General features: G+C 39.6%; 4 protein-coding genes across 6 annotated transcripts in view; all 4 read right to left on the minus strand.

The window, feature by feature from the left end:
• Positions 1-10116, minus strand: part of LOC117943232 (MICOS complex subunit mic25a-like) — a 58596-nt gene extending 48480 nt beyond the window's left edge. For all 3 annotated transcript variants that reach the window (XM_034869226.1, XM_034869224.1, XM_034869225.1), the window contains exons 1-4: positions 9845-10116; positions 8851-8947; positions 7105-7159; positions 5767-5923 (exon numbers count right to left, since the gene is read on the minus strand). In XM_034869226.1, the coding sequence (XP_034725117.1) occupies positions 5767-5923; positions 7105-7159; positions 8851-8947; positions 9845-9928 (393 nt within the window). In that variant the 5' untranslated portion in view covers positions 9929-10116. The remainder of the gene's footprint in view (positions 1-5766; positions 5924-7104; positions 7160-8850; positions 8948-9844) is intronic.
• A 2048-nt stretch (positions 10117-12164) lies between these two features.
• Positions 12165-18716, minus strand: tpra1 (transmembrane protein, adipocyte asscociated 1). The gene is made up of 11 exons (XM_034869222.1): positions 18499-18716; positions 16961-17144; positions 16641-16773; positions 16004-16090; positions 15105-15177; positions 14832-14911; positions 14583-14693; positions 14431-14491; positions 14137-14239; positions 12634-12714; positions 12165-12526 (listed from the first exon to the last, which is right to left on the minus strand). The coding sequence occupies exons 2-11, from the start codon at positions 17131-17133 to the stop codon at positions 12256-12258; spliced, it is 1173 nt and encodes a 390-aa protein (XP_034725113.1). The 5' UTR covers positions 17134-17144; positions 18499-18716; the 3' UTR covers positions 12165-12255.
• Positions 18717-19474: 758 nt separating this feature from the next.
• Positions 19475-22700, minus strand: trim107 (tripartite motif containing 107). Its single transcript, XM_034869221.1, has 2 exons — positions 22444-22700; positions 19475-21443 (listed from the first exon to the last, which is right to left on the minus strand). Exon 2 carries the CDS (start codon positions 21430-21432, stop codon positions 19915-19917), a length of 1518 nt encoding a protein of 505 aa, XP_034725112.1. The 5' UTR covers positions 21433-21443; positions 22444-22700; the 3' UTR covers positions 19475-19914.
• Positions 22701-25164: 2464 nt separating this feature from the next.
• The window catches only part of LOC117943220 (phosphatidate phosphatase LPIN2-like), a 27620-nt gene continuing 26806 nt past the window's right edge, over positions 25165-25978 (minus strand). Inside the window, exon 20 of the mRNA XM_034869208.1 lies at positions 25165-25638. Within this exon, the coding sequence (XP_034725099.1) occupies positions 25512-25638 (127 nt within the window). The 3' untranslated portion in view covers positions 25165-25511. The remainder of the gene's footprint in view (positions 25639-25978) is intronic.

Below are 25978 nucleotides of genomic sequence, written 5' to 3' on the forward strand. Positions count from 1 at the left end.
TTACTCTCCTGTGTAGCACTTTGAGATTCCTTGGAATGAAAGGTGCGTTATAAATAAAATATATTATTATTATTATTAAATAAAAACAAATGAAATGATACCATACTACTACAAATTCCTACTATATAAGCACAGCCTGACATTTACCAATATATATGATGTGAAAAAAACTACCTCATTTGCTGTTTAACTGCCAACACAACAACCTGGCTAGGTTTTTAAAAGGAAAGAGGAGGTGTGAGAACAGGGACATCAGGAGTGACCGAATGGGCACATCACATCTTTTCACACATTTTAGCTCAAACTGTGTAACAGACTAAATTCTTACAGTGAGATATCATTATTTACTTTAATTTATTATTATTTAATAGAGGATGTAAATTTCTTTTAACAAAAATTGCATGCAATCAAATCTTAGCTAAACTGATTTAGCCATTTGCTTGTGAGAAATTTTGATCAGGTGGGAAATATGGCAGCGTGAAAATGCAGTGACGACCCACTGTTTAAAAATATGTTACTTTTATTACACGTTTGTGAGAGTAAAGGAAATGTCCCTCCTGGGTTTAAATAAACTGAAGAAGAAGAACAAGGACCAATCAAGTGTGACGCATAAAGACCAACCTATTTTCTACACTGATAATAATTTGAGGTTTAATAAACTTCTAGATTGAGTAGAATAGAATGGGGGTGGGGGAATTAAGGTGACTTCAACTGATTCAGAGATATTCATAATTCAAATATGTATGGAACACTAAAGCATGCATATCAACTAAAGTGCAAAACAACCTTTTTTCTAAAAATCTTAAAATGTTTTCTTGTTCGGTCTAGTTTTTTCATTTAAATTTCTCCACATTTCTACTGGTCAGAATTAAAATGTTACGCTCTAACGATGTTCTCCATCCCTGGTTTTCCATTGAAGACAGCAGACATAAGCTATAGCTTTTAATACACAGGACTGAAAGCAAATCAACTGACATGTTATAAACATTCCCCCGCAACCCCCTAACAGGTAGCTAAGCCTATTCTTCTCACCTACCTAGGAAGTTTCTGAAATCCAATAGCTTAAAGCATATGCTTGTTATTATCTGTGTGTGTGTGTGTGTGTGTGTGAATGTGCCTGAGATGCTAGGCACTGAATGCCTGTGCATACTAATAGCATTTAGTTTGCAGTACGAATGACACCTCTGAGGGGAAGAGAATAGTCGGGGGAAGAAAACAAACTGGAGGTGCTAATGAAAGAAAGGAGAGGTGAACAGACGAGGTGTAACTTGTCATCTGTTCTTTGTCATCACTCAAGGTGTAACGTGTTAAGGCCTAAATGTAGTCTCAGAACAACGTGGGATGGCGGGTTAAAAAGCCAGGTTGTTTACACTCTTTTAACAGCACTTTTGTACATGGGATAAAAAGCTGGATGTCATTGCGGCAAAAAGACAATGTGAAGCTGAGGTAGCAGTTGGCACATTGGAAATTAAAAAACAAGGTACAGAAAATAAAGAGTTGAGGATCACAGAGATTGCCACATTTCCTGGTGTGTTTAATATCAGCTGTTCAAAATGATCTATAACTGTGGAGTAAAGGTGTATAGATGTTGGGATATTCAGCAACTATTAGCTTTACTTAGTCCTTGCCAGAACTTGATCCTGATTTCAGTGGCACTGTTCTTTCTGAGACCACCATGCTCCTCCATCAACATCACTGTCAATGCAGAGGTGAGTGGTGCGGTTTAGTAATGAACACAGACAGTGCGGCAGGTAAGGTTGAGAGGAATGTAGACAAAAGAGTTTGAGAGGCTCTCCACAAACAAATGAAATATCAGTCCACACTTGGCCAATCTTTGTGAAACATCAAAAAAGCAGCTTTTAACTGCTATCAGTCTTTTCCAAACAACAAGAGCAATGGTACACATTGACACTCAGTTGTAGACTTTATTGAGCTACTGGCTCAATACTGGCTGTTATACTACCTTAATGGAAAAACGTGGCATAGAAGGAATTAACACTATCAGATGCTGCAAAAGTTAGAAAAGTAATGTTGTACCAAACAGACATGTAAATACCACAGTATAAAAGAAGCTTAAAAATATAATATGCAAGATGCTAAAAGAATATATAATATTGACGGAACTGTGGATAAACCTTGCAAGCAGATATCCCCTTCAAACAAACAAGGATCTGATGTAAATCAACACAGAGCCTGTTTAATGCACAGGAGCACAGTCACACACACATATATATATATATATATATATATATAAATATATATATACACACACACACACACACACACACACACACACACACACACACACACACACACACACACACACACACACACACACAACTAGTCCCAGCGGTGGCGGTTCGCGCTGAGACAGGAGTAAATGGCTAATGTGAGTGTTTGTGACAGGCAGCCTGAGGCAGTGTGGGAGCAGCTCAGCTCTCTGACAGGTGCTGCCTCCACACCTTCTTCACCCCTTCCTCACCCCAACCCTAACTAACACATAGCCCACCTAGTGGGGAGCCAGGAGTACACGTAAGGGGGGTGCTCGCTATATGTGTTTCTGTTTTGTGATAGCATCACAGCCGGATGTATGTGTGTGTGTGTGTGTGTGTGTGTGTGTGTGTGTGTGTGTGTGTGTGTGTCTGTGTCTATCTCCTCTGGGAAATAAGGCAGCCTCCAAACTACTCAAAGTGGAGCGTTTTACTGTGGAATGGAGAAAGAGAGAGGGGTGGACAGACTTTTACTTCAAGGCATCCAGCTGTGTTGTAGCCGGTGGATGCAAGGTTGATGGAAATGCAAAGAGGAGAGGAAAGTCCACCTGCTAGGCAGAGAGATTTGAAAGCGACAGATCTCTCAGATTCCCAGGTACTTTCAATCTGCTCAAAGCTGAAGCAATCCAACAAACACATAGTACAGCTTTCTTTTTGATCTTGGGGATGAATTATGCTGGATTGCGGCGCTTGTGGGGAGTTTGTTAAGTATGTGTCATATTTTAGATAAAGGCAAAATCAAGCTGGGAACAATGAATGTGTTAGTTGACCCAAAAGAAATGAGAGTTAGAACTGAGACGGAACCCAGACAGGTGAGAAAGAGGAAAAGGTAGGAAGGGTGAGCTGATGATGGCGCATAAACACTCTAAGTTACACGCAGCCTAGGCTGTCTATCAACACCTGAAAACAGCAAAAACCTCCCCTTCTTTTCACTTAAACATACAGATACAATTCTGCTTTGGGGCGGCTGTGTCTCAGTGGTAGAGCGGTTGCCTGACAATTGGAAGATTGGTGGTTCGATCCCCGCCCCTGCAGTCATTGTCGAAGTGTCCTTGGGCAAGACACTGAACCCCGAGTTGCCCCCGGTGCTGCGCATCGGAGTGTGAATGTGTGTGAATGTTTATCTGATGAGCAGGTGGCACCTTGTACGGCAGCCCCGGCCACAGTGTATGAATGTGTGTGAATGGTGAATGTTTCCTGTAGATGTAAAAGCGCTTTGAGCAGTCGTTAAGACTGGAAAAGCGCTATATAAATACAGCACATTTACATTTGCACCTATTCTACCCAGCTAAACTTGCACCTATTCTACCCAGCTAAACAAGCATCCTTTCAATCATAAGAAGCCTTTGATCCAAGCCTTCAAACCTGTCGAACACACCCTTCCAAAACCTTTAAGGTGTACTTCTGTGCACTCAAACATCTGCTCACAGACACACTGATGGGCTGTATTGATTTGTCAAGTCAGAAAAAGTTAGGTAAGTGCTCAGTTTCACATTGCTATGCAACATCATTAAATGTTTGGAGCCCATATCAGTGTAAGCTAAGCCAGCGGCTTCATCCAGTGTTCATTACAGCTGGCTGGCACACCAAAAAGACACTGCAGGACAAATCAATTGGAGAGGAAAGGGAAAGACTGGGCTGTAGGAAATCCACAGGGTTTAATATTAGCAAAGCAAGTAAAAACTAACAGGGAGGGAATAGAAAAATGTATTATCGGCAAAAGATCACTGTTTATCAATATATACATGTCAGTAGCATTAAAAACTGAGTTGAGACCAATAATTAGCAATAACCTTTTTGTTGGCTGAGTCATTATCAACCACGGGAGCCAATGTTTTTTAAACAGTAACAAAGCAGAGCTATCACAGAAAGCACATGCAAACAACAACCAATGCAATCGCTTCATCTAAATGCATACACAAATCGCATGACAACATTCTTGTTTACATGACGTTTTAGAAAGCAGGTTGCTGCTGGGAGGCAGGGGTTTATCAGATAAAAGAAGTGCATGTGAACCCTGTGACTGTGATGGGAATAAGTGTTGACATTCATTGTAGATGACAACATTGTTCATATTCTTGTTTCCTTTCTTTTGAATGCTGTCATTATTAATTTAACCGGTAAAATAGATGATCATACTTGAACCCCAACCGGCAAGGACCATCAGGGATTTCCCTGCTCTCATAAAGTACATATACTGTACATCTCTGCCATCACATGTTTCTCCCACACCATTCAAACATAAAGTATTCAGTGCAGAGATTTAAGGGTAGTCATAACCAAAGGTGCTGTAACAGCTGTGAAAACTCAGCATCTTAATATGCTAAATTATTATAGCTTATTTTTTTCAATTTTACTTTAGACAATGACAATTTGACCCGTCTTTTCAAACTGAGTGTGAACCAAAAGAAAATAGACTGAGGAAACACTATGCTACATTTGTGATAGAAAATAATTATTATTATTATTTTAAATTACTACAATTATTGAAGAAGGCAACAATGTGACGCTGAACAAGAGACATCTCAACTTTAGAGTTACTAAGAAGTAAACAGCGAGCGGAGAATCATATATATCCTAATCACTTTCACCAACATTTTTGAGCTGTCTGTTTTTACAAAAATGGGTTTGGTTTGGCTTCTGCAATATAGAAACTAGGTTGTAGATGTACATCCTAATAATATAATTCAACAGTGCCTCAGTGCAGAAGTGCCATTCAAAGTCTAAACAATAGAGGGTGCTGTTGACTTATACAAAGAGTTTCTGGAGGAAGGAAAAACTACTACTACTGCTAAATAATACAAAAATGTACATGGTAAAATGTGTAATTAAGTCATATTTTGATTGTAGAAAATTGCTTCTGGGACTTAACAGATACAATTCAGTATTTTTATACATATATAATGGAAAATCTAAAAATTAAAACAAATTGGTTGAAATATGTGTCTGTATGCGTTTTTATTCAAAATATTAAAATGCTTGCCTATGTCACCCCGTTAATTTGAGTAAAGGACTCAACCTGCCCAAGTTAACAAACCACTGACATAATTTGATACGGAGGTGGGGAAAATTATAGATCAGACAAGTTGTTTTAAAACTTTTAAACAGTAACCTTTTTCAATATATCTCTGCGTGAAATAACACAAATGTTGTGTATGCAAAGTTTTACTGTCAAAACAAATGCATACAGAATTTTGTAGGACATTAAGTTGTAGATTAAATGTTCAAATTTTGTTAGAAAAAGTATCAAATGAGCAGGGGGTGGGTGCCTTTGTCTCCTGAGGCTTACACAACGAGGGAAAGGACAAAAGTTGTTTTAATACATTTAAATAAATAGATGTGAAAGGAACTTCTTGGTAATGGTGTTTTATACAAAGTGTAAAAGTATCAATAGTCTTGAGCGATATTCTGTACAATAAAGTAAAACTCATCAGTCCCACTAGTAGAAAGCCCAGCTCTAACTCTTCTTGGTATTGAACTAGACGGCATTACTCACCAGTATCTTGGCCTTTTGTTGCTCCTCGTGGGCCTTTCCTTTCTCGATGAGGAGGGCCGGGTTCAGCTCACCCAGGCCTAAGGTTGCTCCTGTCTCTCTCTCCTTCTGGGCCAATCTCGCCAACTGCTCCTGCACCAGGGCCTGTTGATGCTCAAAGCTAGAGTAGGCAAAGATATGAACTGTTGTAGCCTTTATATATCCAGGGAATGTATGCTAAACTGTGTTTACTTCAAGCAAAACTAGAGTTGTGATGGTTGGAAAAATGGAAACCGACGGAAATGGAAAGACGACCCAAAAAGGCTTTTCATAGTTTTGTTTAATTATTTAGGCGCATCAAGCACATCGCGAAAGGCTCTCAGATGTTGTTTGTGTTAGTTGAAAGAGAATATCAGTAGACAAACTGCACTTAAAATGTAACGGTTAATACGTTTTTAGTGCTGCCTTTTATTTTCACTTTAATGCTCAATTTGTTCGATGACAAAAATGTTGGAAGCAAGTGTACTATAATATCTCTTCATTTATCGCAAGTGATATCGTTATCGCGATTTTCAACAACGTTATCGCATATTTTTATCAGATCGTGCAGTCTTATTTCAACCTCTCATATAATGTAATCCAATCTAGCAACACCATGAAATATGGTCTAGAAATCACTGTAGACTTTACTGTCACATAATCTTAACAACATGTCTCAAAAATCTATTTTAAAATGTGTTGCAGGGCTACTTTATTCGGTTTCCTGAAATACTTCTGACACAACTAATATACTAAGGGCCTTTTTTTGGTAAATACCCACTTTTCTGTTAACTACATGAACCTCCATCAATAAGAAGGTGGAGTGGAATATATACTGTATATTATGTCTAACACATTTCCAGGACACAGCATTACAGTGGGTAAGAATTGTTGGACTTGCTAACATGTAAATATACAGAGGCTAGCATATAAGAATTCCAGGAACATAGCAACATGCCTGCTATACAGTGAGAGTAAATCAGCATGAGCAGAGTTGACAGGTCACTTGGCATGTGTATGTTCTCCATACACTGCACATTAGCATCAAGTGTCTGCTACTTTAAACATCTGTCACCTCCACTGGCCATTAGCTGCCTGTGTGGTGTCAGCACAGAGGGCTCTTAAATATATGAGAGTATATGTTAGGATCAAGTATTCTGCAACAGTTGGAACAATCAATTGACATCTCAGGAAGGCATCAAATTCTAAGTTAGCCAATAATAATGCATCATAATAAGCTACTAACAGAGTTATAAGAGGTCATTCACCAAATATGGCTGGATAACAATAAAAAGAGACAATGACATTAAGATTTGCACATACTTTTTACGGATTTCATCCTGTATTTCTGTAGTCGTGGGTCCAGTGGGTTTTGGAGCTGAAAATCAAATTAAATAAAAATCTAAAACAACTACTAAATGGATCAGTTGGCAGAACAGATAAAGTGGGGTTCAAATATTTGGGCACCCCAAGTAAAGATTTGTATTAATGTGCATAAAGAAGCCAAGAAAAGATGGAAAATTTTCCAAAAGGCATCAAACAACAGATTTGACATTTGCAAAAAATGTCACAAAAAGTTAGATTTTATTATTTTCATTTACACTTTCAAAATAATAGGAAACAAAAAAAATGGCGTTTGCAAAAGTTTGGGCACCCTGCAGAGTTTATAGCATGCACCGCCCCCTTTGGAAAGATGAGACCCGACAGTGTCATGGATGTTCTCTAACATTTTCTGGAAAGACCTGGGGCCTGTTGCACGAAAGTAGAATAAAGATATCCAGGATAAGTGGAAAAGCGCAGCTTGACTTAGTCTGATCCGATCTTCACGGTTTAATCGGTTGCATGTTTGCCGAGGCTGGATGCACGGGTGAAGTTATGTCAAGCAAGGTGTAGACAGCTGGGATAAGTGCACGTTCACGGCTTTCTTAAACAGACCACGGTATCGATCACAGATTTACTGATGCAGAGATGGAGAAGACGCATGCGGCATATGTTTCACCAAATGAGCAGCAGCTTCTAATGGAAAGTAACAAGGAGGTGAAGCATATAATATGCAGAAAGGGAAATATGGCTGTTATCAACACAGGAGAAAAGCCCCACAGACTATAGCGGACCAACTGAATGTGTAAGGATGTAAAAATATCTACTTAGCCTACTAGTCACAACACACGTTTACAAAGTCGTAGGCTACAGTGTGTTTTAGTTGCTTTAAATATGCTAGTTTCATGTGCTGGTTTTATTGCTGTATCTGTTTTTATGTGATAAATTTGCAGGTTTTACCATAAAGTGTCTTTTGAGTAGCCTACCATGTAAAGCACAATATAAATAAAATGTATTATTATATAGCCTACTTTGCCTTAAAAGTAAGGCTTCATTTCAAACCCTTGTTTTCAACCTGAGAACATGTTTTACAACCATATGCACAAATCTCTATAAGCTATGTTCGTGAAAGACAGCCCAGAAATCTCAAAGAACTGTGAGACTTTTGAAAGGACAAATGGGCGAAGATACCTCAAACAACAATTGAAAGACTCTTGGCTGGCTGCAAGAAGCGTTTACAAGCTGTGATACATGCCAAAGGGGGCAGTACAAGGTATTAACTCGCAAGGTGCCCAAACTTTTGCAGACGCCATTTTTTTGTTTTCTGTTATTTTGAAAGTGTAAATGGTGCAAATAAAATCTAACTTTTTGTGACATATTCTACAAATGTCTAATCTGTCATTTGATGCCTTTGGGCATATACACACTAATACAAATTTTTACCTGGGGTGCCCAAACTTTCAAGCCCCACTGTACAAAGACACAAATTACCAGTTTAAGCCCCTCAACCAGTCTCTAATGCAGTTTTTAAAGAAACATTTATTTTAACAATACATTGGGACAGCTCAGCTCAAATAAATGTGAGCGAATAACTGACACAGTTCAGGTTTACTATATTATGTCCTTTCTATAATGACAAATTTGAATAAGTTACACTGCACTAAATAAGCCTTTATCCTGATGATGATTTCATCGGTCACTGTACCAATGGGAACCGTAAGAAGGCAAAGGTCTTTGACTGGGACTCACTTGTCGGTGGTTGGCGACCATCAGGCGGAGACGATGATGGCTTGGTGCTGTCAGACCCCTGAGATTCCTTTATCCGCCGAAGCACATCCTCTGAGAGCTGCACAGGAAGTTTATAAAAAAACAAATGTCCACATAAACAAACACACCCACACTGCTCATACAGGACAGATGTGTGACTTGGAAAGCAGCAGTTTAAAGGTTCACAGGTTAGAGTCCATCTTGACCCAGACCCAGCCTGCTGAAATGCCCTTGACATGATCACTTGCTATGCCAGCTCCAGATGTGCTTCTGTACAGCTGTGCCTGACCTCTCCCACCCTAATGAATAGTAAAACAAAGAGGAGCTATATCTGCCTAAGGCAACATGGCATGAACATTTTATTAATTTATTATCCTACTGTAACGTTAAAATTTGGTTCACAGAAATTTGTCAGTTTTGTAACGTTTGCAGTTACTAAATCTGTACTTGTAACGTTAAAAGTACAGTAACGTAACTGTTTATTCAGCCAACGCTAACTTCTGGCTATAAATGTGATGACAAAGCAAATCTATCGTTAGTGTCAGCAATAGACAACAATCTAGCTAACGCTAGTGTTAACTGATAGTATTTACGTGACGACGTGGACATTTTGCCATCAAGTTAGCTAGTTAACCTTGTAACGCACTGCGTTTTGGCTGCGTAAATGTCCTCTAGTATGACATTTTACGGGTAGCAAACGTCGCCGTAATATCTCCATAGACAATGAATATATCACGTAACGTTAACTTACAAACCTAAGACAACGAGTAACGGCACAGAGAGGGAATGACCGGGTTCATTTGAGGACATGGCACTTTAAATACACCTTTAAAAAGCCTAGCTAACTGTCTACTAGCTAAACGTTATTAGCTTTAGTCGTTATGCCTAATAATAACACAAGTCAAACTAAGGCTCTAAATTGTAAAAAATAAAAGGACACATTATGGTAGAACGGTTTAAAGTTAGTCCTAGCTACCTTTACTCCTTCAATAACTGTGACCTTCTCGTTCTCGTCCAGTCCGAATGACACGTTCTTAGACGTGCTGCCATTACCTCCCATTTTGACCAGCTGTCAGTTGGCACCTGATTAGAAAAAACAATAAAAACTGTGCCGAGACATAAATGAGAGCGGACGGAGTCGCTGCCACAGCGACCGGTGGTTCGCTCCGGTGTCTCCACCACTAAAAGGTCAAACTGGCGCTGTAGTATCCTCAGAGCTCATTGGTTGGATGAAAAATACGGACACTGGATGCGTACATATGTAGACTGTTAGTATTAAAATATACAGTATATGGTTGCATATCTGAAGAAATGGCTGTTGGGAATTGTAGTTAAACAGTGGTCTGACTAATGTGAAGTGTTTAAAGACAAACACAACTATAAGGAAACAGAATGAAGGACAAACAGTTGTGTTGTAATCACAGGAGAAACTAAATAAAATGGGGAAAGTCCTTTCCAAGAGTGTAGTTACCACAAGTAACCACAGAGTGGAGTACTATCCTGAATTTGAATGTACTGCCATAACTAAACCAGCCAGGGTGTGCTGTCGTGTCCCACCCCCAAAACAAACAAATGAAAGTCCAGGGTTTATTCTGTAGGTCACGGAATGCTCAATACATTGCATTAATATGGGCTGAATATTATACAATCAATGCACTTAAATAAAAAGGCAATTTACAGATCATTTGCAAAATGATTAACATCAAAAATCTTGTCTATCAAGAGAGAGGACTTCCATAACGATGCACCTTGTCAACTTTCATGAATCCGCAAACTGATTTCCCAATCACTATTCTTCACCAAGTTACACAGCAGTTATCAGTGGCAATCAAGTTTAAATATATATTACTAGTCTACAGGAGAATACTGTAATTTCTTGGAAATTCACAACCTCCTTATTGCGTTGTTGCTTTCAATGATGAAAAAGTAAATGTGTGCCTTTCCTGCATTGAGTTCACCTCTATCTATGATTACTGCTAGCTTAAGTACTGTAATCCATTCATAGCAAACAAAGTATTTTCATGGGAAAACTCACATGCATCACATTTCCTTTTAGGAATAAGTAAATGTGATGTGTGGTGGTTTAATAACAATAAAGTATGATATTTTAATAATACTAAGTGGTATGACAAGAACTGATTTCATGATCTGAACAAAGGACAACTCAAGCCTAAAATAGATCAGATTGGAGAATTTGCTCTGCAACAGTCCAGTTGTTTTCTCCTTGACACTCTCTTAAGAGCACCCATCTTCGACATGCCGACTGCCAGTGCTTTAGAATTAAACTATATCAACGCAATAATTTGATACCATAAACCTCAGCAATATTGTTTATGGTCTATTTTGAGCACACACACTAACATTTGTGGAAAATATGAACATGGGAAAAAAAAAGATAGGGAGAGGAATAAAAACTTTCTGCAACAGAAAACCTTTCGCTCCGCGCAGAACTGAACTAGATATGCTGATATGGAATGAGGCATGTTTATTTGGACTCATCAAAAAAATGTTTCTGCACGTTTGTTTCCACACAAAATAACACATTCTTAATGACTATGAAGCTAACAATGTGACAAGTGCTTTCAGTAGCAGGAATGATTAATCTGGTATAAGAAATTTAAGCAAAAGCCACAAATTAACAAAAGAGAGCGAGCTAATAGCTTGTGTCTCAGCTTACTGGCAGAGAGCAGTGCATATGGTTTGAGATATTTAGCGCAACTGCAATGCCTTTATTTAGGAGTTACTGATTTCCTTATCATATTCCAGTGACACACATCACGCCAACACGTTTCACTTGTTTACAAGTACTGGTCCTTGAACCTAGAGGCATGATGAAAAAAACGATTAGCCAGTTGGGTTGGGAATCTAATCCAAGTCAGTTTAGAGGCTGTCAATCAAAGCTTTTAGTTGGAATGTACAAATGCTGAGTTGCCATCAAAAGAATGTTAGATCTTTTAAGACCACATTAGTTAAAATGGGGTTAAAACTTCATTTTTGAGGATAGAGCAGTTGATGCATGATGCTGGAATTACAGAAAATTAGCCTGTTGATCAGAATCAATAGTAAAGAGTCTGTTGAGGCCACAATCACAGACAGTACTCCTAGTGTGGAGCTACAGCAGCAGTGCACTATGGCAACAGTGTTACAAAAGCAGTTGCTAAATTCACAGTCCTCCAGATAATTGGCTAGCAAAGGTTTCACCTTGAGCGTCCACTTGTTAACTTATCCTGGCGTCAAAGCACGACCAAGATTACCCGTTTATGGTGTCCAACTACTTTGTTCTGCATTTTGCTTTCGGCCAACTCTTCTGATCGCCAGCCTGCATTGCACACTATACACGCACAACATTTAAGTCCAGCTGTATAACCACCTCTCTTCTTCATTCATTCACACATTGAGGGGTCTCCAGCGGTCAGCTTCAACGCTGTTAATGCTGCTGGACCCATAGGGTCCGGAGGCAACATCATCCAGGTATGCTCCAACCATACGAGAGCTGCCGGGACCAGAGCCATCGATCTGGGTGGAGGAGTAAAACAGGCCTTGGTCAGTCAGCTCCTTACGGCCAAGGGTGGTAGCGATGGTGGGGGGAAGGTGGACGTCACTTTCATCCTGCTCATCCACCTGTGACTTGTAGGAGAACAGAATCTTGGGCTCTGAACTGTGGAAACAAAGGAAGAAGGGAAATAAAGGAAGACACTTGGTCAACTTTCTTAAGTGCAACTATAAAGTATTCTGTATTTTTTGCGTATGATTCTTGGTACGAACCCAAAGAAGCCCTTGAGGAACGTGACATAAATGAGTGGCGCAAAGGCGGAGAAGTACAAGAAGGTGGTGACATCCACACAGCTGTTTCAGAAAAGACAAAAGAAAGGCAGGTTTCACACTGTGTAAACAATCCCATAAAAAAGTTAGTTATCAGCTTCAGATACAGCAAGCACAACCAAGGCTTCTGCCAAAAGAAAACCTCTTATGTCCTCATGCAAACTGCCTAAACTCCACTGAACGTCATTGGACCCACCAAATCAGTGAGTCATCGCCTAGTTGCAACTCAGCCAAATCAAAACAGCCACCCAGCTCCATGATGACCCATGACTGCCCTGCCAGGTACAGTACAAACCACATCATTAAGTATGGAGATGACACAACAGTGGGGGGTCTCATCGGGGACAATAACGAACTGGCCTACAAAGAGGAGATGAAACACCTGGTGGACTGGTGTGACACAAACAATCTAATCCCGAATGTCAACAAAACAAGAGAGATTGTCGTTGACTTCAGGAAAAATCAGCCAAGTCACACCCCCCTCCTCATCAACAACGCCGCAGTGGAGCAGGTCAGCAGCATCAAATTCCTGGGGGTGCAGATCACATACAGCTTAACCTGGTCCCTCCACACCTCTGCTCTGGTGAAGAGAGCACAGCAGCGTCCGCACTTTCTGCTTCGGATGAGAAAAGCAAACCATGCCCCTCCCATCCTCACCACTTTCTACAGAGGGACAATGGAGAGCACACTGACCAGCTGCATCTCTGTCTGGTCAGGGGCCTGAACCGCCTCAGACTGGAAACGTGTAGAAAGAGTGGCGAGGACAGCAGAGAAAATCATCGGGACAGCACTTTTTTCTATCCACGACACTGCTCGCAGACGCTGCCTGACCAGGATTCAGTAAATCACTAAGGACCCCCCCCCCAGCCCAACCATGGACTATTTTCCCTGCTGCGCTCTGGCAAGAAGTTCAGCAGCTTCAAATGCAGAACAACCAGGTTCCACAACCGCTTCGTTCCCCAAGTCATAAGACTGCTGAACTCCCTATAATCCCCCCTCCCACACATACACTAGTCACTTTACATGGACACTGTGAACCCTATTTGCACTAATCTAACTTTAAATTTATATTATTCATTTCACTGCAATACATACTGATATTTGAACAGGTAATAGTCTTATAATAAAACACTTTTAATTTTTATATTGCACACTTATATTTATAATGTTTCTCTGTTTACTCGTCTTCCTTTTCTTTTCCTTTTTCAGAGCCTTGCAACAAAATCTCGCTGTGTATATGTGAATGTGCAGTTGAATGACTGTCTAAGACCTAAGACCATATTCAAGACATTTTTCTAAAAAGGGCGTGCTGCTTAAAACCCAGTCATAGTTATAGTCAGTTGCTCTGAAGCAAAAAAAAAACATCTATTCAACTTTTTATTTCCTCCCTAAAATACAGACAGAGGTCCATTTATTAAGTAAACTATTCAAAAGGAGAATACTGACCAGAGTCCCTCAATGATTCCAGCACATAGTAGAGCACTGCCCAGGCCCTGGACGAGGTTCAGTAAAGACAGGATAGCAGCATAGACATAGAAACTCCTCTTAGCTGGACAAAAGAAGAAAAACGAAGAATGGAATGCTTTTGATTATATGGCATCATGCAGTGGTAAAAAGCCCATTTCTAAGAGCGCAGCACATCCTCGTGGATTAACATGGAAAACATGATATGTAACGCTAATCTTTTAACCTCTTTAAACCAAATTTATGATCTCTGCTGAAATGAAATCCGTAACTTACATGGAAGAGAAATTCTTTCCCTCACTGGAGTTTTGGGCAAGATCACAATCAAAGAGTACACCTATAAAAAAATAGTGTTACACCATCACAATCAATGTCAGTTTTCAGGTATCTATCATGCTGACTCTGCAGCATAGTGACAGGTTACAGACCAGAAAGAAGAAGCAGGAGCTGGCCAACCAGAAGTGCCGTCCTCCGTGACCATAGATGTTAAAGTCCTCAGCGGACAGGTGACTGTCTGGATACAGGATCTCCAGTGTACCCTAGAACAATATCTTCTTTATTTAAACGGAATTCAGAAAGAAAACTCTCCAAAATGTCCTGCTGTCAAATATTCAGTAAAGCTTTTGACCAAGTGTTGTTTTTTTGTTTTTTTATCATCTCTTATCATGCATCATTACCTGTGTGATAGAGTAGCCCAGAGCCAGCACTGCAGTGATAGCCAGCACTCGCTTTATACTGGACTTGCTCTCCAGGTGACCTGATAAATGAATAAAAGACAGAGGCTTAACAGGAACCAACAATGTACAGACATTCAGTAACAATCATAATTAGAATCAGGGTTGAAAAGGATGGTTATAAATTGAAACAAAAAGTGTCACGTGAAAAAAAGACACGTCAAACTGGTTTATATACACAGTAAATAAGAACTGAAACCAGTAGAGCACACTAACCAAAAGCCAGTCCCAAGATAACAACACTGAGCTCAATAGCCAGCAAGAAGAAGCGGGTGATTTCCCACAGCACCTGAAGAGACAACAAACATCATGAATACGCACTGCGACTACAGTATATTGGCTACATGTTAACACATGTTGACGTGGAACATTTGCAAAACCTTACAGGTTAGGTCACAATACAAAGCATTATATAGTCATGTTTTTTTTTTCCTTCAACAGTGCCGCCATGACATTGTGCTACGTAAACAGTAGATTCATCACCCTGAGCTCCAAAGGAATCTGTCTGGCTTGTGAGAAATGTCAGCTATGCCTTTCCCTTTGGATATGACAGCCAAACAAAGTCATGCATATCAGCCCCTCTAGCCATTCAGTTACAGGCGATAGGACGACTGCTACTACAGTATGGGTGAAAAATAATCTGGAACATTTACAAGGGAGTACATCAATTTACCAATTTTCAACAGGCTGTATGTTCGACAAATAAATTATGTTAAAAAATGTATAAATGACTCATTCTTGGCAAAAGAGCTGTGTGCGTGCGCACATTTGAATAATGTTGGGATGTAAATTCCAAGGTTCAGGCCTTTAAAAAGCTGTCAATGAAAATGAACCTTTTGGGCACGGGCCGAAATCTGTCGGGCTCGGGCCTTGTCGTCGGGCCTCACTTTTAAGCCCCGATTACAGTTCTGCTGTGGGGCTTTGCTGAAGGTCCAAATCAATTACTGTTTTGATCATGTAAATGTCCATTGGAAAACTATCTTTCACAAATGAATTGCTTAAAACATTACATAAAATGTTTCTGGTTCTTTGGATTTTGCATGAGCCTATTATTTTCATGATCTAAAACATTTGTGTTCAAAAAACACTATTTATGTTTTAATGTGCTTCCTTACTTTGTCAATGATGGTGGCAGCACTGGACGCACTGACAGTCATAGACACTACAGCCCGGGTGATTCCAACCGCCGCTACAACAAACACCTAAGAAATACAGTAAAAAAAAAAAAAAAGAATTGTTAGACAATATTTATTGATCGGTCTTTTCAACCCAATTAAAACATGTCGTGGAGGAAAAGTATAGCTGATAGCAACACTGCACGGGTTAACACGTGTGACAAACAACATGCAAAGTTCCTCTGCAGCCCTGTCAGGCAATGCGGAATGGAGATATCCTCTTCTCTACAAGTCTCTGTTGTTATTTTACCATCACTGGAATGGTAATCTAAATAGAGGGACTCAGTACATTTTGGAAACAAAGAGTAAGAACCTCCCACAGAGAAGAAACAGATTGCAAAGCAGAGCAGTAAACAAGAAAGAAGCCCCTCAGCAAGTCTTTCCACAAGGTTGTCTGTCTTTGTTGTCAGACAAAAGTGAAAGGTATTGACGGTTGTCTCTTTTTTTTGTCCACTTTTTTGGGGATCAACTGAACTGAAATACCTTTATTAATAGAATTCACGGTTATGCATGATGCCAAGCTCAAGATAAATACTTTGAATACTTTCTATTGGTGTATCTGTTGTCTGTGTCTTACCAGCAAGTAAAAGGTGACGAAGATGGGGCTGGAGGCGAGTCGAATCTTTGCCCTGGCCGAGGGCAGCTTCCACATCAGGAATACAAAGAAGGCCACATTAGGCACGAGCAGTAAAATGTCCCAGAACCGTACCCTAAGACAGGGAGATGATTGTGAGTGGGATAATACAGAATTTTCTGGAAAGTTCTTTCATCTGCTGTAGATTTTTTGTGTGGTATGTCAGAATGTCATGTACATCACATATATTCAAAAGCAATGTATGCTTTACTTTGTCTTTTCATAGTTTTCAACTTCTTATTCTACAGCACGCTACTGAATACCTGGAGTCTCCAATGTCCTCGTACAGAACTTGCAAACATTTGTGAGGCTTGGTGATGTTGGCTTCAGTATCAGATTGCCAAGTTGGGAATGTCGATGTGTTCTCCAATGGTGTAGGGGAAATACTGCCATTGTATTGAGCAAACCTAACCACAGCAGTCACTGTGGCTAGCATGGTGTCGGACGCTGCGGGGAAAAAAGCTCACATCAGCTGAGGCAGACCTTTTACTTGTCATTCAATTTCTAAGACTTTCCTCTTTTTGGATGTAGTTCAGGTTGTGAAGTGGCCTTTGTAATGAGTAATAAGGTCCTAGGGCTGGGCGATAGGGAGAAAAATCAGATATCACAATATTCTTTACCAAACACTGCACAATAGTATTGATGCGATATTCTAGGGTTGACAATTGGTGCTTTAACAAAAATATCTTCACAATTACAGTCCTTTAGATAAATCTGTAATGTAGACATAATGACTATATGGGTAAAGGCAAATAATAAAACAGCTAAAACACTCTGGTAAGTTCAGAAAAGTACATCACTTTCCTGTAAAACAGCCTTTAAAACCAGTAAAAGACACCACTTATTTCATATCATGGCATTACAATATCCAACATCTAAGACAAAATCTAGTCTCATTATTTGATATCACCTTAATATCGACATAATGTACAGCCCTAGAATGTCCTTTGGTTTAGTACAAGGGTGCTGCGTCCTTTTTAGGGTATTAAATAAGTAAATGTACGCTAGACCCAACTCGTAGCCTATGTAACATAGCAAAACACTTTTAGAAATCTAACTTTTGCTGCTTTAGCTAGCAAACGTTGCAGAGGTTTAGGACTTGGTGTACTATATTCACTATATTCATATGTTGGATTGTTGTAGCTAGCTACCAGGTAAGTACACGTCACAGCTTTCGCCACTTTATACTATGTTTTTGTTTCTATATCAGTCATGTGTGGTGACATAAATTTAAAGTTTCAAACGATACATAAAACTAATCTAGTTAGCTCTGTTAACATTAAAGTAGCCTATATAACACTGCGATAATTGACATGTTACAGTAAATATCGTTACAAAACTTGGCTAGGGTAACGTTTAAACTTAAAATGACAAGAGGTCGTTAATCAAGGCCGCTCTTGCTGTAGCTAGCTAGTTAGCTAGCTAATTGGTTAAAGGTGAGAAAGGGCAGCTAGTTAATCATAACGTAATTAGCCTATAGTACGATTCCTTCATCTGATTTATCATTAATACTTTCGCTCAGCGTCAGGGGATTTCAGACATTAGCTAGCTAGCTAGCTAGAACTGCGACTCAAGGTGCCAACAGCGGTTGAAGGATGGCCTGCTTGTAAATTACAATTATATTCTCCAAGCTTCCGTGAGAGGCAAATACAAGAATGACGACTATTCTAACTGGTGAATATAGATTTCTAGACTGGCTCAAGTTAGCATCAAAACAAACGTGTAAACGTTAGTGCAAGTGCAATGACGCTGACCCAACGTAACGTGAGCTTCAACTGTTCAAAAATAATAAACATCTTACCGACTCAGTAGACTCCGATATAAGGGTACAACTGATGTAAAGTATTTGACAAAGAATGTATCTTCAGCACATGCTTTACTCGCTGTCATACACGCTGTTATCGATCGATAAACTGATCGCCGATACGGGACATGACTGTGGATAGTTTCGTACGGTTTCGTTAACAAATTTTCCCAGTGAGGTCAGCTGACACTCACCAAACAAGCAGGGTAAATCTCGCGAGATGAAATCGTTGCATTTGGTTTTTTCCCCCCAAGAGACAGGCTTTGTTTTTTCAGTTCTTTAGATTTGTTTAAATTAAGAGGAGACACTACTACAGGTAAATAGGGTCAACGTTTTTACTTATAGATATCATCATGAAACGTCCCTATAGTTGATTACAGACCATCATCTTTTTTTTCAAGTATTCTGAAATTGTATGTGAGAATGCATGCAAATGACAAATGATCCTTTTAAATATAATGTGCATACATTTCCAGAACAGAAATGTGAAGATTGAATAAAGCCAGATTAAAAATGATTTCTTCATTTGGTTGACATATTAGATTTGAATGTTTTTACAGAGGGCATTTTGGATATCTATTTAATCACCCCATATATCAGAATATACTGTCAACACTCAATAGCCAAATGTTTACCATGTTTTCAAAATAACCCCAAATCGAAAAATTGACCAGTAAATGAAAAAAACAATGTTTTTGCCTGTAATGTCTCTCCTTAAATTAAATAAAATGCAAAGTACAGGAGAGTGGCATCTCCGAAAGATGTAATAATGTGAATGTTATGGATATATTGTATGGGTTGGGAAACTAGAAACCATTATTGTTTATGCTGGATCACATAACGGAGCCACTGTCAATGTTACTAACACCAGTGCTTTTCCTCCTAAGACCGAAGTCTAAATGCCTGCTGTGAAGAAGGCCTTTTGTGTAAGAAGTTTTGTTTATTAAATGAAAATAAAAAACATAAAACAATATATTTTTTTAAATGTTTATGCCCTTTACATTGTTTATATCTTTAAACTGTGCATTATCCTAAAGCAAAAAGAACAATAATTACAAAACAATGTAATTTATCAAATTATTTTAAAACATTTTAAGCACTATGTTTTAGGCACACTGCAATGAGTAATTCAGCCACATTCATGAAACAGTCATATGATATCATAACGAGCATCCAAAGTGCTAGACAAAAGTAGGCGAGTAGCCTATGGATGATCAGGAAGGGCCATCTGAGTTCCTGAACTCTTTGGAACAAGTTGCCTGAGAAATAAAGATATCAGAGTGTCTTCTCCCAAGACACAATTAAGACTTGAAATTCTTTAAATCGTACAAATGAAGAAATGTTATTACTTTGCTCTTTCTACTATGCAGCACATTTGGAAAGAATATATAGTTGATAGAAATATACTTAGGATTATGAATAAATAGTGGCACGGCCTTTGGGGTGCCCTGACATCATCCTGTAGGCCAGGTGCACTGGTTCAGTCAGGTTAGCCTTAAAAGTGTACACATGAGTCTTCCCGCTGATGGGGCTGATGTTGTAGAAGCTCAGCCTGTGGGTCTTGAAACTCAGTCTGATCTCTAGCCTGTGTGAGACTGTGGTCCTCTTCAGCGGCACATCGTGACCCTGCTCAAAGGCTGTCAGCAGGTTGTTGAACCACATCAGACACCAGGAGCTCCGGCTGCTTTCCAGAGCCGAGGGCAACCCACTACGTGCTAGCTTCCCACTGTAGCACACACCGATGATCCACGGAGAACCTTCGAGATCCACCTCCCAGCTATGTTCACCTTCAGAGAAGCTCTGGGTGCTGAGGACCTGGAAGAAGTTGGTGAACCTTTGAGGAGAGGATGGGTAAGGCTGTTTAGCAGCGCTGAAAGTCACCGTCTTCAAGTCCTCTGAGAGGACAAGGTTTGGGTGGGCTGTTTCTGGATCAAAGGTCACCTCTGAAGGATTAAGGGTGTTTCGAAGGAAGCGCTGAATCTCTCCAAATCGTTCCCTCAACTCAGCGTTCATGTCTTCCAGCTTGGGACAGGCTCGCGCAGAGTTGACTTTTGATTCAACACAGTCGTCCTCTTCTCCCAAAGGCTTAGCCATCAACTCCAGAATATGTGGTTGTAGAGTCTCTAGCTCATCACTAAATGCAGTCTTATCATCTTCAGTCAGAAGGGACTCCGCTCGGAGCACAGCTTGTCTCAGCTGCTTTGTCAGCTCGGAAGCTTGGCAGACTCGTCTGCCTACACTGGCTTCACCTGGACCTACCTCTTCTTCAATCAGCTGCATCACCCGCGTGCTGTAGCTTTGTGCCAAATCTTTTATCTGCCCTAAAAGTACGCATGCTTTCTCTCTCAGCTGACCATTAGCAGTGGTCAGCTCTAACTCACATTCCTTCTCCTTCCTCAGCACACTCTCTGCCATCTCCAACTTGAGGTTCAACTCAGTGACTTGAGATGCCATTCTGAATTTAGGTTCATCCATTTCCCTCTTGCCTTTGCCACTGCCATTCATTCCCTTACACCCTGAGCTTTCCTCCCGGCTCTCCCCAGCTTTTGCTGTGTCCTGGTGGTGCTTTGTGTTTGATTCTTCTGTAACAGAGCTACGATCACTTTTGATTGTTACATGGCTGACATCAGAAGAGTTTGCAGTGGAGTTGACTTTCCCAGCGGTAGCTTTGTAAGTCTCTATGATGCTGCACATTTTGAAGTTTTTCACAAGGGCTTTGGTTCCCTGGTACTCTGCCTGGCACTCAGGGCAGCTGTGTTGGTCAAGGCCTTCTCCCATTGTCTGAAGGCAGGCAAAGCAGTAGATGTGACTACAGGGAAGAGAAACTGGCTCAGAGAAGAACTGCAAGCAAATAGGGCATTTAAGCTCCAAAGCTAACGCTTCTCGATCGTCCGTTTTAGAAAACGTTGCTTCAGTCTCACTCACAGACATGTTGGCAAGCCCTAGAGAAAACAGACAACTCAGGGTAAGACTTCAGAAACATGCACAGCTTATTATAGACACTTGGATGATTTATTTGACTCTGTTAAGATTGACAACGTCTATGTAATGAGTTAATAAATGTGTAAATGGCATAAGGGAATAAAGTAAAAACAATAAAGTATAAAAAAAAACAGGACTCTATTTATAAATTCCCTTTGCAATTTATAAGGAAATAATGACCAAACACCAAATATAGTCGATTTTATATGTATTGTGCCAACTGGGAATTTTATTTCCCAACATGAATATCTTAAGATACCTACTGAATCATTTTTAAATTTCTAAAAATATTTAACCTTAATTATAGGCTATTCCAGTCCCAAAACATATAGGAGTCAGTGTATAAAAAATAGTCACCGTGTCATCAATGACGGATGTGCCCTGAATAATATACGTAACCTTTCTTGCTGCAGGTGTACAGGGAAAAGGCCTATCGAGGAAGTTACCAATGGCCATGCGTAACTAGCGTAGCCCAAGGCCACCATAAAGTCAACGCATGCAATAAAAAGTTATGTAAAAAAGAACAGAAAAGAAAGAATCACAGCTAACTCCGCACAAGCTAGACCAAGGTAATAGTAAATGTTGTCTATGGTTAATGTGGCATTTTAGTCGCAGGAAGATGTTCTGTCAGGAGCGAGGTATAGAAATAGGTCAAATGTTTCTGCGTCGTCTGTTTACTCGGTTAAGTTTCGATTTCAAGCGAGCAGGATCTCCACGCGGCCGAATCACAAGTTTCAGTTGTATTAATTACTCTAACTGTACAATGGTGCAGTAATTATGCTGCAGGGTATAGCTTTGATTTATATTTAATTTGACTTAGTTTCCATAAGCGTCACTTAATGCGCATTACTAGCAGGCAAACTGTATTCAACTAAATAGGCCTACTGATTATCCGTCATTACTAAAAAATCTGAATTAAGTAAAAGACAAAAAAATAATAATAAAAAAACGTAGGCCTACCTATTAGTCTACAACAGGTCTGTCTCGCGTTCGAGTCTTCAGGTAACTCCCAGTCATATATATACAGTCAATATAACGCAGTGACGCAGAGATCAGCAGTCCGCCTTTCAGAAACACTGACGCCTTCATTTTTCCCACTGGATGGAATGGAACCCTAATCCATCTTGAGCAGCACGTTTCTGCCTGACTTCATACATTTGCCAAACCTTTGTCCACTCTGCCCCACAATCTAATATGGTCAGTGCTAGGGTGACCAAACGTCCTCTTTTGCCCGGACATGTCCAGTTTTTACGTACTGTCCAGGGCGGGAGTTACTAATTCATGATAATGTCCGGTTTTCACTGTTTTTCATGGAACCATTGTATTTAAATTGACTGGCGCTTTGCACGCAATACTACGGTACGTTGTTGCATGACGTAATCCGCGAGAGGCTGCCCCGCCTTGCCTTGCAGATCAGACAGCGGAGCTCATCCAGCGCAATGAACAATAAATGCCGAAGTGTAAGTGTAAGTGCAGCTTCACAGTTGAACTGCAAAAAAAACAACGTCCCACGTAGCCTCTCGGTCGGGACAAGTGGGACGCGGAGGGCACCGTGTGCAAAGCTAGCACATTTGTTTTAGTGTCTAATGAAGGTGCTGGGGGTCTCAAAGATGGTCTCACATGGACACCGACAAACCTTATCTTATTATATTGAAAAGGTTTTAAAAGATATTTAGTTGAAGCTGACACAGAATAGGTCATACTTAGAATATTATTTCATATTTATTTATTTGAAAAGAGCTATTTTGTTACAGGTTGTTACATATTTTATTTTGTTACATTAGTTACTTTTGTACCATTGAGGCATACTCAAGCATGTTTATTAACCTCTGAGAAGCCTGTCTGAATTTATGGTGTTTCGAGGCCGGCCGAGTTTCCTCTTTTTTGGAAATCAAAATATGGTTTACCCTAGTCAATGCCATGCCCTAAGAATCGGTACATCAGCATTTTAAAGGGGAACACCATCTAAATGAAGAATTCCAAATGTTTTTTTTCCATGGTCTATGGAAGTCCAATCAGTGAACATGAGCTATTCTCTCTCTAAAGCAGAAACCAGAGAAGTCTCAATCCTGTGATGTCATTAAGTCTGAAGTCTGGAGCTGCTCTATAGACAATGAAAAGAAGACTGGTTTTTGTTTTCTTTATTTTTTTTATATCCAACTGAGCTTTATTCTATTGTATTGCTCTCTTTTTTTAAACAGAAAATGTTCAAATACTCAGAACGTTTCCCTGGGCGCTCTGTGTCATATATCATTTTTTTCCCCCAATCATTGACTATCGATATCGGAGCAGTTGCAGATTTTATGCTTGATGGCGTCACAAATCTGAGTTTCTGAAATTCTGGAGTTGTTCATGTTTACACGTAAATTCAGATGCATTTTGAGTATCAGTCAGTGTTTCTATTGTTCATCAAATCGCTCAGAAAGTGATCCCAACGATAATGTTTGCCACTGTTGTTCTAGTGTGGTGTGTACTCCGGCATCCACTAGAGTTAGAATGATTTTTAAAGTAATCATTATAGATTATCATTCTTGGTGTTGACAGCCTTTTTAGGAATAACATGTATGTATAAAATGGGCGTAGTTCCTCTTTAAGTACCACTTGCCTAGTTTTTTTAATGTATTGCAAAAATATACAGAATATAGAAAGAATGCAAAAAAATATGCAGTGATAGCAATTAATTAAGTACAAAAGAAAAAAGTACATTGAATGTAGATATCAATCATTTTACACTGAAAAGAGGTTGCTGGCGCACATTTGTTTGTTTGTTTGGTTGGTAATTAACAACATACTAACAATTGCCAATGAATAACTTTTTGTCCAAGAGTTCAAACTTAAAGTTCAATATGACAATCCTTTTATTTTAAATAAACTAAACTACATAACCGCTCTTCTTTTAATCTTCCCACGTTATCCCCCATAAAAAAAAGTGACCTTGCTGTGCTCAGCACAGCTGAACCAATTGGGCCACATTTAAATAAACGTTCCCCCCCCCCAGCGTAACACGCTGGTCACCATTGAAGTGGCTCCAATACAGGTGGTGCTTTATTTTAAAATCCATATATTTCTGTAAAATTGCTTAAAAATGTAAAAGCAAATTCCTCAGCTCCAATGGATTACCACTCAGTTGGATGATAAGATGTGCAACAAATAATACATATAACAGTTATTATAGTATAAAGGTGCCAGGTAAAACCACTACTGTTCCCCTCCAAGGTCCGTTTACACTAAATAATAAAAAATTAAAAAAAGTCATGTTTGCCCGGCACACCTCCGCATATCTGTAGTGTACAAACATTTCTACAATTGGAATTAGTGTACCTGAAAGGAAGGCATGTTGTAGTTTTACAGTGATCATCTGCTCAGATTGTGTATTGGAATCCTCAGTTATTAAGAAAAAATAATGCTGTTGTTCCTTACAACCAACTCATACTCCATACTCATGTGTAGGCTTTGATTTAGCAGTTACCACACCTTACATCTAGCTTCTCATTCAAAGCTCCAATTACTTAGGACCCAGGTGAGTCAAATGTTATTAGAAAAACACTCGTGCTTGAAAAAAACAGAATATAGCTCAAATAATCCAAAGCATTTAAATACATTACACCATATTTGGTAGTATATGATACTGGATGCTACACACAATAACAAAAAAATAAAAACAGTCTAAAGGCATCATGTTCATGCTAAGATTTACATATGAAAATAGCTAAATACTGTATAAACAGCCACAGTCTGTGAGCACTGAGATTAAGTAGTGCATAATGGTTTTACACTTGTGTTTGAAATGTTGAGCCCATAGATGTTATGACATAATTTTGGCTCTATCTTTATAAGATGGGACAGTCGCCTCTTTCTGTTCCCGTTTATTCAGTGTCCAGTTAACAGGCACTACAGTATCAAAGGCAATATTCCTGCATTCTGGGAAGTCTCATGCCTTTCAGAAAAAAAAGAGTAAACAAAGAGAGTATAAGTGCTTGCTATCAGACTTGCGTGTGGTGTTTTGGTAGATGTCGGTGTGTGTGTGTCTACAGTAGTGCATCCAGGTCCAGTTTTGACAGAGGTTCCTTCCAACAGTCCAAAGCAGAGGCTGTGCTGCCCTCGACAGAGAGCCTGGGGAAGGAATGTTCCACCAATTCACTGAGGAGGCTGTACCTGCAAAACACACACACAAATGTATTTTTGTTAGAATGATTAATGCCTGAAAAAGGATGGAAAGAGTGTTTTTATCTGTGTTGTGTTGCACACTTACGAGGATTTGTTGAGCTTACACGTCTCCTGGATCAGCTCTCCTTTTGGGTTGACGGTAAATAATCTGATATCAGGCACCCCAACCTGCTTGTAGGCATAAGCATCCTGCACAATGTAAGGCAGCAAAACAATACAGTTACACAGAGTAGCTTTAGTGGGACTCTAATCTTTGCAGTATTTATGTTACCTAAAACGATTGTTTGGCTGTTATAGCACTCATCAATAATCATAAAGCATTAGCTAC

Source organism: Etheostoma cragini, chromosome 4 (assembly GCF_013103735.1).
Source record: "Etheostoma cragini isolate CJK2018 chromosome 4, CSU_Ecrag_1.0, whole genome shotgun sequence".
In the NCBI taxonomy this organism is placed as follows: Eukaryota; Metazoa; Chordata; class Actinopteri; order Perciformes; family Percidae; genus Etheostoma; species Etheostoma cragini.

What these genes read in the sequence shown, in the direction of transcription:
- trim107 (XM_034869221.1), bottom strand. Translation starts at nt 21,432, where the DNA reads ATGTCTGTGAGTGAGACTGAAGCAACGTTTTCTAAAACGGACGATCGA.
- tpra1 (XM_034869222.1), bottom strand. Translation starts at nt 17,133, where the DNA reads ATGCTAGCCACAGTGACTGCTGTGGTTAGGTTTGCTCAATACAATGGC. An exon ending in GCTCCTGCTTCTTCTTTCTG is followed by an intron (nt 14,492 to 14,582) that starts GTCTGTAACCTG and finishes ATTTTTTTATAG; the next exon opens with GTGTACTCTTTGATTGTGAT. An exon ending in GGAATCATTGAGGGACTCTG is followed by an intron (nt 12,715 to 14,136) that starts GTCAGTATTCTC and finishes TTTCTGAAACAG; the next exon opens with CTGTGTGGATGTCACCACCT.